A 10,000-nucleotide genomic window follows, 5' to 3' on the forward strand; every position below is an offset into this window, starting at 1 on the left:
ATCAACCACCTGCTGACAGCACACACACACAGGGCCCAGGTTACACCGCTGACATGGCTCGGTGTGTGTGTGTGTGTGTGTGTGTGTGAGTGAGTGATATGGAGTATTGTGTGTGTGTGTGTGTGTGTGTGTGTGAGTGATATAGAGTATTGTGTGTGTGTGTGTGTGTGTGTGTGTGTGTGTGTGTTAAGGGATTTTTTTTAATCAATAATGACTAATTATGTATACATTTCAATCAGGACTGAATAATCAGAATACTATTATGTTACTGTATAGATGTATGAATTTTCTTTTAATCCTAGTACTGAATATAATGTGTGTAAATATAATCAAGAAGTAGAACAATGACTGTCTGTTCCTTGGTAGAAATGAATGAACTTATAGCCAGACTGGGTAGAATGCTTATCTACACAGGGAGACCTTGGCTCGGTCATAAATTATATTAAATAGGGTAGGGAGACGATGTGGGAAGGCTTGAGATACTGCCTTTGTACCAGGGGGGGAGAAGAGACCGGACAGTTCGAAAACTAATGACGTCATTTTCAGTTTATAACCTGTGGTAAACTGTATCGTGTTCAGTACTCTTGTGAATAAACGCTGCTGATTGGTTTAGAGACTGGTCTCTGTCCATTTTATGCAAATAAGGGTCTTACAAATTCTTAGGAGTGGACAGAGTGTTGAATAGAATTAGTTGAATAAAACATAAAGGAATTTAATTCCTGTTACAGTGTGTGTGATATGGAGTATTGTGTGTGTGTGTGTGTGTGTGTGTGTGTGTGTGTGTGTGTGTGTGTGAGAGAGAGAGAGAGATATGGAGTATTGTGTGTGTGTGATATGGGTGTATTGTGTGTGTGTGTGTGTGTGTGTGTGAGAGAGAGAGATATGGAGTATTGTGTGTACATTTACACCTATCTACCATAGTGCATGTCTGTTGGTTGAGAAGTGGGCAGAGAAGCACAGAGACTGGTTGTATGTTCAGTCTGTAAAGATCAGAGGCTTTGTGGTTGTCAATGGATACCTGGAGGTTCTCTTCAGAACACATGTTTTTGGTCGTCTAGGTTACCTAGAGGTTCTCTTCAGAACACATGTTTTTGGTCGTCTAGGTTACCTAGAGGTTCTCTTCAGAACACATGTTTATGGTTGTCTAGGTTACCTAGAGGTTCTCTTCAGAACACATGTCTATGGTTGTCTAGGTTACCTAGAGGTTCTCTTCAGAACACATGTTTAGGCCCCTGCTACAGGCAAACAACCATTTATAGTTTCATGTAATATAAAATGTAATGTTTTAACTCTGATCGTTCTGTGTTTGGACTCCACATGTGCAAAAACAATAATACTGTCATGCATAACAAACATAAAAATAAAAACAACACATGACTGCATTACACAAACACAGTTATACGCTTGGCCTTGGATCTACATGCTAAACACATAACAAACATTCAACTTCAGGATCCAAGAGGAAGGAGGAGACATGATGCTTCTGGTAAATGAGAGCATGCAGAAAGAAGATGGCTACTGTGAAATCCATGGACTATATCCTCTCTGTTTTAGTGGTGATCCATGGACTATATCCTCTCTGTTTTCGTGGTGATCCATGGACTATATCCTCTCTGTTTTAGTGGTGATCCATGGACTATATCCTCTCTGTTTTAGTGGTGATCCATGGACTATATCCTCTCTGTTTTAGTGGTGATCCATGGACTATATCCTCTCTGTTTTAGTGGTGATCCATGGACTATATCCTCTCTGTTTTCGTGGTGATCCATGGACTATATCCTCTCTGTTTTAGTGGTGATCCATGGACTATATCCTCTCTGTTTTAGTGGTGATCCATGGACTATATCCTCTCTGTTTTAGTGGTGATCCATGGACTATATCCTCTCTGTTTTAGTGGAGATCCATGGACTATATCCTCTCTGTTTTAGTGGTGATCCATGGACTATATCCTCTCTGTTTTAGTGGTGATCCATGGACTATATAGATCCATGGACTATATCCTCTCTGTTTTAGTGGTGATCCATGGACTATATCCTCTCTGTTTTAGTGGTGATCCATGGACTATATCCTCTCTGTTTTAGTGGTGATCCATGGACTATATCCTCTCTGTTTTAGTGGTGATCCATGGACTATATCCTCTCTGTTTTAGTGGTGATCCATGGACTATATCCTCTCTGTTTTCGTGGTGATCCATGGACTATATCCTCTCTGTTTTAGTGGTGATCCATGGACTATATCCTCTCTGTTTTAGTGGTGATCCATGGACTATATCCTCTCTGTTTTAGTGGTGATCCATGGACTATATCCTCTCTGTTTTCGTGGTGATCTGAGGGTTTGGCAGAGGCCCAGAGTAGGCAAACTGCTAAGAGCAGCACTGCTCGCTGCTGTAACTATGTCGTCATAGGATGGTGCATCTCATCTAAAGCTTGATGATATATTAGAGCGAAGGAGCCTAATGTCAAAGAGGTATATTACTATCTATATTTAGATATACTACTATATATATACACACATTACTTATTAAATATATTACTATCTATACTTAGATATACTACTATATAACTACATATATATATACACACACACACACACACACATATATATATATACCTATCTATACTGCTATATATATATATATATATATATATATATATATATATATATATTACTTATTACATATACTACTTACCTATTACATATACTACTATCTATATGACATATATTACTATCTATACTTAGATATACTATATATATATATTACTATCTATACTAGTATATATATTACTTATTACTATCTAGAACTACTATATATATATATATATATATATATATATATATATATATATATATATACACACATACATACATACATACATACACACACACATATATATATATACATATATACATATATAGTAATTATTACTATCTATACTACTATATATACTACTATATATATATTACTATCTATACTACTATATATATTACATATATTACCATCTATACTTAGATATATTACTTATATTACTATCTATACTTAGATATACTATTATATATATTACCTTTTACATATATTACTATCTATACTACTATATATATTACATATATTACTATCTATACTTAGATTTGATCTATTATCATATCTGGATATTCCAGCCTATTCACCAGAACACAGAGTGGTTTTAGGGTCATTTCAGAAAGTATTCACACCCCCTGACTTCAGAAAGCATTCACACCCCCTGACTTCAGAAAGTATTCACACCCCCTGACTTCAGAGAGTATTCACACCCCCTGACTTCAGAAAGCATTCACACCCCCTGACTTCAGAGAGTATTCACACCCCCTGACTTCAGAGAGTATTCACACCCCCTGACTTCAGAGAGTATTCACACCCCCTGACTTCAGAGAGTATTCACACCCCCTGACTTCAGAGAGTATTCACACCCCCTGACTTCAGAGAGTATTCACACCCCCTGACTTCAGAGAGTATTCACACCCCCTGACTTCAGAAAGCATTCACACCCCCTGACTTCAGAGAGTATTCACACCCCTGACTTCAGAGAGTATTCACACCCCTGACTTCAGAGAGTATTCACACCCCTGACTTCAGAGAGTATTCACACCCCTGACTTCAGAGAGTATTCACACCCCCTGACTTCAGAGAGTATTCACACCCCCTGACTTCAGAGAGTATTCACACCCCCTGACTTCAGAGAGTATTCACACCCCCTGACTTCGGAGAGTATTCACACCCCCTGACTTCGGAGAGTATTCACACCCTCTGACTTCGGATAGTATTCACACCCCCTGACTTCGGAGAGTATTCACACCCCCTGACTTCGGAGAGTATTCACACCCCCTGACTTCGGAGAGTATTCACACCCCCTGACTTCAGAGAGTATTCACACCCCCTGACTTCAGAGAGTATTCACACCCCCTGACTTCAGAGAGTATTCACACCCCCTGACTTCAGAGAGTATTCACACCCCCTGACTTCAGAAAGCATTCACACCCCCTGACTTCAGAAAGCATTCACACCCCCTGACTTCAGAGAGTATTCACACCCCCTGACTTCAGAGAGTATTCACACCCCCTGACTTCAGAGAGTATTCACACCCCCTGACTTTATCCACATTTTGTTGTAATCACAAAGTGGGATTCAAATTGATTTCATTGTCATTGGTTTGAACGATCTACACAAAACACAAAGTGGAAGAATAATTTTAACATTTGTAAAAAAAAAATGTCATGTAAAATAAAACACAAAATATATCTTTATTCGATAAGTATTCAACCCCCCTGATTCAATACATGTTAGAATCACCTTTGGCAGCGGTAACAGATGTGAGGCTTTCTGGGTAAGTATCTAAGAGCTTTCCACACCTGGATTGTGCAACATTTACCAATTATTATTTTCAAAATCCTTCAAACTTTGTGAAATTGGTTGTTGACCATTACTAAGACAACCATTTTCAGGTCTTTCCATACATTTTCAAGCAGATTTAAAGTCAAAACTGTAACTCTGCCACCCAGGAAAATTCACCATCTTCTTGGTAAACAACTCCAGGGTATATTTGTTGTTTGTGTTGTAGGTTATTGTCCTGCTGAAAGGTGAATTCGTCTCCCAGTGTCTGGTTGTAAAGCAGACGACCAGGTTTTTATCTAGGATTTTGCCTGTGCTTAGCGCTATTCATTTTCTTTTTATCCTAGTCCTTGCCAATGACAAGCATACCCATAACATGATGCGCTACATGTATTTTTTATCATGGAAAACGCCATGCAGCTTTATTATGCGACCTGTTAAAGCAAATGTTGACCCCTGATCTGGTTTAGGTTTGCCATAACAAAGGGGTTGAATACTTATTGACTCAAGACATTTCCAGAGCTGACAGGGTAAAAAATAAATAAATGTCGTTCTGCCCCAGTTGAATGCATTCATTTGGACAACTGACTAGGTATCCCCCCTTTCTGTTGGACAACTGACTAGGTATCCCCCCTTTCTGTTGGACAACTGACTAGGTATCCCCCTCTCCCTTTCTGTTGTACAACTGACTAGGTATCCCCCTTTCAGTTGGACAACTGACTAGGTATCCCCCTTTCTGTTGTATAACTGACTAGGTATCCCCCTTTCTGTTGGACAACTGACTAGGGATCCCCCCTTTCTGTTGTACAACTGACTAGGTATCCCCCTTTCAGTTGTACAACTGACTAGGTATCCCCCTTTCTGTTGGACAACTGACTAGGGATCCCCCCTTTCTGTTGTATAACTGACTAGGTATCCCCCCTTTCTGTTGTTACAACTGACTAGGTATCCCCCCTTTCTGTTGGACAACTGACTAGGTATCCCCCCTTTCTGTTGGACAACTGACTAGGGATCCCCCCTTTCTGTTGGACAACTGACTAGGTATCCCCTCTTTCTGTTGGACAACTGACTAGGTATCCCCCTTTCTGTTGGACAACTGACTGGATCCCCCTTTCTGTTGTACAACTGACTAGGTATCCCCCTTTTCTGTTGGACAACTGACTAGGTATCCCCCTTTCTGTTGGACAACTGACTAGGTATCCCCCTTTCTGTTGTACAACTGACTAGGGATCCCCCTTTCTGTTGTACAACTGACTAGGTATCCCCCTTTCTGTTGGACAACTGACTAGGATCCCCTTTCTGTTGTATAACTGGGTATCCCCCTTTCTGTTGTTACAACTGACTAGGTATCCCCCCTTTCTGTTGGACAACTGACTAGGTATCCCCCCTTTCTGTTGGACAACTGACTAGGGATCCCCCCTTTCTGTTGGACAACTGACTAGGGATCCCCCCTTACTGTTGTACAACTGACTAGGTATCCCCCCTTTCTGTTGGACAACTGACTAGGTATCCCCCCTTTCTGTTGGACAACTGACTAGGTATCCCCCCTTTCTGTTGTACAACTGACTAGGTATCCCCTTTCTGTTGTACAACTGACTAGGGATCCCCCTTTCTGTTGGACAACTGACTAGGTATCCCCCTTTCTGTTGTACAACTGACTAGGTATCCCCCTTTCTGTTGTACAACTGACTAGGTATCCCCCTTTCTGTTGGACAACTGACTAGGTATCCCCCCTTTCTGTTGTATAACTGACTAGGTATCCCCCTTTCTGTTGTATAACTGACTAGGTATCCCCCCTTTCTGTTGTACAACTGACTAGGTATCCCCCCTTTCTGTTGTACAACTGACTAGGTATCCCCCTTTCTGTTGTACAACTGACTAGGTATCCCCCTTTCTGTTGTACAACTGACTAGGTATCCCCCTTTCTGTTGTATAACTGACTAGGTATCCCCCTTTCTGTTGTATAACTGACTAGGTATCCCCCTTTCTGTTGTATAACTGACTAGGTATCCCCCCTTTCTGTTGTATAACTGACTAGGTATCCCCCTTTCTGTTGTATAACTGACTAGGTATCCCCCTTTCTGTTGTATAACTGACTAGGTATCCCCCTTTCTGTTGTATAACTGACTAGGTATCCCCCTTTCTGTTGTACAACTGACTAGGTATCCCCCTTTCTGTTGGACAACTGACTAGGTATCCCCCTTTCTGTTGGACAACTGACTAGGTATCCCCCTTTCTGTTGGACAACTGACTAGGTATCCCCCCTTTCTGTTGTATAACTGACTAGGTATCCCCCTTTCTGTTGTACAACTGACTAGGTATCCCCCTTTCTGTTGTACAACTGACTAGGTATCCCCCTTTCTGTTGTATAACTGACTAGGTATCCCCCTTTCTGTTGTATAACTGACTAGGTATCCCCCTTTCTGTTGTATAACTGACTAGGTATCCCCCTTTCTGTTGTACAACTGACTAGGTATCCCCCTTTCTGTTGGACAACTGACTAGGTATCCCCCTTTCTGTTGGACAACTGACTAGGTATCCCCCTTTCTGTTGTACAACTGACTAGGTATCCCCCTTTCTGTTGTACAACTGACTAGGTATCCCCCTTTCTGTTGGACAACTGACTAGGTATCCCCCCTTTCTGTTGTACAACTGACTAGGGATCCCCCCTTTCTGTTGTACAACTGACTAGGTATCCCCCTTTCTGTTGGACAACTGACTAGGTATCCCCCTTTCTGTTGTATAACTGACTAGGTATCCCCCTTTCTGTTGTATAACTGACTAGGTATCCCCCTTTCTGTTGTACAACTGACTAGGTATCCCCCTTTCTGTTGTACAACTGACTAGGGATCCCCCCTTTCTGTTGTACAACTGACTAGGTATCCCCCCTTTCTGTTGGACAACTGACTAGGTATCCCCCCTTTCTGTTGTATAACTGACTAGGTATCCCCCCTTTCTGTTGTATAACTGACTAGGTATCCCCCTTTCTGTTGTATAACTGACTAGGTATCCCCCTTTCTGTTGTATAACTGACTAGGTATCCCCCCTTTCTGTTGTATAACTGACTAGGTATCCCCCTTTCTGTTGTATAACTGACTAGGTATCCCCCTTTCTGTTGTACAACTGACTAGGTATCCCCCTTTCTGTTGGACAACTGACTAGGTATCCCCCTTTCTGTTGGACAACTGACTAGGTATCCCCCTTTCTGTTGGACAACTGACTAGGTATCCCCCCTTTCTGTTGTATAACTGACTAGGTATCCCCCTTTCTGTTGTACAACTGACTAGGTATCCCCCCTTTCTGTTGTACAACTGACTAGGTATCCCCCTTTCTGTTGTTACAACTGACTAGGTATCCCCCCTTTCTGTTGGACAACTGACTAGGTATCCCCCCTTTCTGTTGGACAACTGACTAGGGATCCCCCCTTTCTGTTGGACAACTGACTAGGTATCCCCCCTTTCTGTTGTACAACTGACTAGGTATCCCCCCTTTCTGTTGTACAACTGACTAGGTATCCCCCCTTTCTGTTGTACAACTGACTAGGTATCCCCATTTCCTTTTCAGCTTTAATTCATTTGTAAACAATTCTACTTTTACGTTATTTTGCTTTTGTGTGTCGCATCAGTGACACAAATTCTAAATGTAAATCCCATTTTAAATTCAGGCCGTAACACAACAACAGGTGGAAGAAAGTCCAGAGGTGTGAATAGTCTCTGAAGACTGTGTATATAAGGGGGAGAAAGACATTAGTTGAGAAGAGAGGATCTCAAGACACTGATTATTGATCAGATGATCAGCAGTCTACTCTGACTTGTGCTGTTATTACCTGTTGAAGTTATACTGTATACAAGATGTCTACAGCGGTGACAGACGGACGGAAGCACAGTCAGAAAAACAGACGGCCGTGACAGATCTCTCACCATGTTGTTGTTGATCTTGGGCTTGCTGTTGATTGTCCTCTCCTCGGCTCCGATCAGCCCGTCCTGGCCGTACATCCCTGAACCTGTAGGGGGCAGGAGAGAGGGTCGAGGTCAGGGATTAGTCGTCAGCCAATCGGGAGGAACAGAAAATAGAGAGGGAGACAGAGGGTTGTGTGACTGTAGTCCAGCTGGACTCACTGCTGATATTGTTTGAATCAAATTCGTCCTTCAATATTCCACATTCTTATTAGTTGCGCCATCCTCTGTGTAGAGCTTCCTCTTTAGTCCGGAGCTTAACAGGAAGCACTCAGTTCCCGGAGCTTAACAGGAAGCACTCAGTTCCCGGAGCTTAACAGGAAGCACTCAGTTCCCGGAGCTTAACAGGAAACACTCAGTTCCCGGAGCTTAAAAGGAAGCACTCAGTTCCGGAGCTTAACAGGAAGCACTCAGTTCCCGGAGCTTAACAGGAAGCACTCAGTTCCCGGAGCTCAACAGGAAACACTCAGTTCCGGAGCTTATTAACAGGAAACACTCAGTTCCGGAGCTTATTAACAGGAAACACTCAGTTCCGGAGCTTATTAACAGGAAACACTCAGTTCCGGAGCTTATTAACAGGAAACACTCAGTTCCGGAGCTTATTAACAGGAAACACTCAGTTCCGGAGCTTATTAACAGGAAACACTCAGTTCCGGAGCTTATTAACAGGAAACACTCAGTTCCGGAGCTTATTAACAGGAAACACTCAGTTCCGGAGCTTATTAACAGGAAACACTCAGTTCCCAGAGCTTATTAACAGGAAACACTCAGTTCCCAGGGCTTATTAACAGGAAACACTCAGTTCCGGAGCTTAACAGGAAGCACTCAGTTCCGGAGCTTAACAGGAAGCACTCAGTTCCGGAGCTTAACAGGAAGCACTCAGTTCCGGAGCTTAACAGGAAGCACTCAGTTCCGGAGCTTAACAGGAAGCACTCAGTTCCGGAGCTTAACAGGAAGCACTCAGTTCCGGAGCTTAACAGGAAGCACTCAGTTCCGGAGCTTAACAGGAAGCACTCAGTTCCGGAGCTTATTAACAGGAAACACTCAGTTCCGGAGCTTATTAACAGGAAACACTCAGTTCCGGAGCTTATTAACAGGAAACACTCAGTTCCCAGGGCTTATTAACAGGAAACACTCAGTTCCGGAGCTTAACAGGAAACACTCAGTTCCGGAGCTTAACAGGAAACACTCAGTTCCCGGAGCTTATTAACAGGAAACACTCAGTTCCCGGAGCTTAACAGGAAGCACTCAGTTCCGGAGCTTAACAGGAAGCACTCAGTTCCGGAGCTTAACAGGAAGCACTCAGTTCCGGAGCTTAACAGGAAGCACTCAGTTCCGGAGCTTAACAGGAAGCACTCAGTTCCGGAGCTTAACAGGAAGCACTCAGTTCCGGAGCTTAACAGGAAGCACTCAGTTCCGGAGCTTAACAGGAAGCACTCAGTTCCGGAGCTTAACAGGAAGCACTCAGTTCCGGAGCTTAACAGGAAGCACTCAGTTCCGGAGCTTAACAGGAAGCACTCAGTTCCGGAGCTTAACAGGAAGCACTCAGTTCCGGAGCTTAACAGGAAGCACTCAGTTCCGGAGCTTAACAGGAAGCACTCAGTTTCATGGGGTCCTTTGACCTTCTTCATTAATAACAACTTTCAGAACTCAGTTCAGTCTTATAGAATCTACTGGGTGC

The 10,000-nt window shown here is 42.6% G+C and overlaps 1 protein-coding gene across 16 annotated transcripts in view; it reads right to left on the minus strand.

The window, feature by feature from the left end:
- Positions 1 to 10,000, minus strand: part of aplp2 (amyloid beta (A4) precursor-like protein 2) — a 223,915-nt gene that overhangs the window by 2,700 nt on the left and 211,215 nt on the right. For 9 of the 16 annotated variants that reach the window (XM_065000635.1, XM_065000634.1, XM_065000622.1 and 6 more), the window contains 2 exons: positions 8,284 to 8,366; positions 1 to 12 (listed from right to left, as the gene is read on the minus strand). The exon at positions 1 to 12 is cut by the window's left edge and continues 69 nt beyond it. In XM_065000635.1, coding sequence (XP_064856707.1) covers positions 1 to 12; positions 8,284 to 8,366 — 95 coding nt within the window. The remainder of the gene's footprint in view (positions 13 to 8,283; positions 8,367 to 10,000) is intronic. The other 7 variants (XM_065000624.1, XM_065000629.1, XM_065000627.1 and 4 more) reach the window with 2 other exon arrangements.

The sequence above is a fragment of the Oncorhynchus nerka genome, linkage group LG14 (genome assembly GCF_034236695.1).
Source record: "Oncorhynchus nerka isolate Pitt River linkage group LG14, Oner_Uvic_2.0, whole genome shotgun sequence".
NCBI lineage: Eukaryota > Metazoa > Chordata > Actinopteri > Salmoniformes > Salmonidae > Oncorhynchus > Oncorhynchus nerka.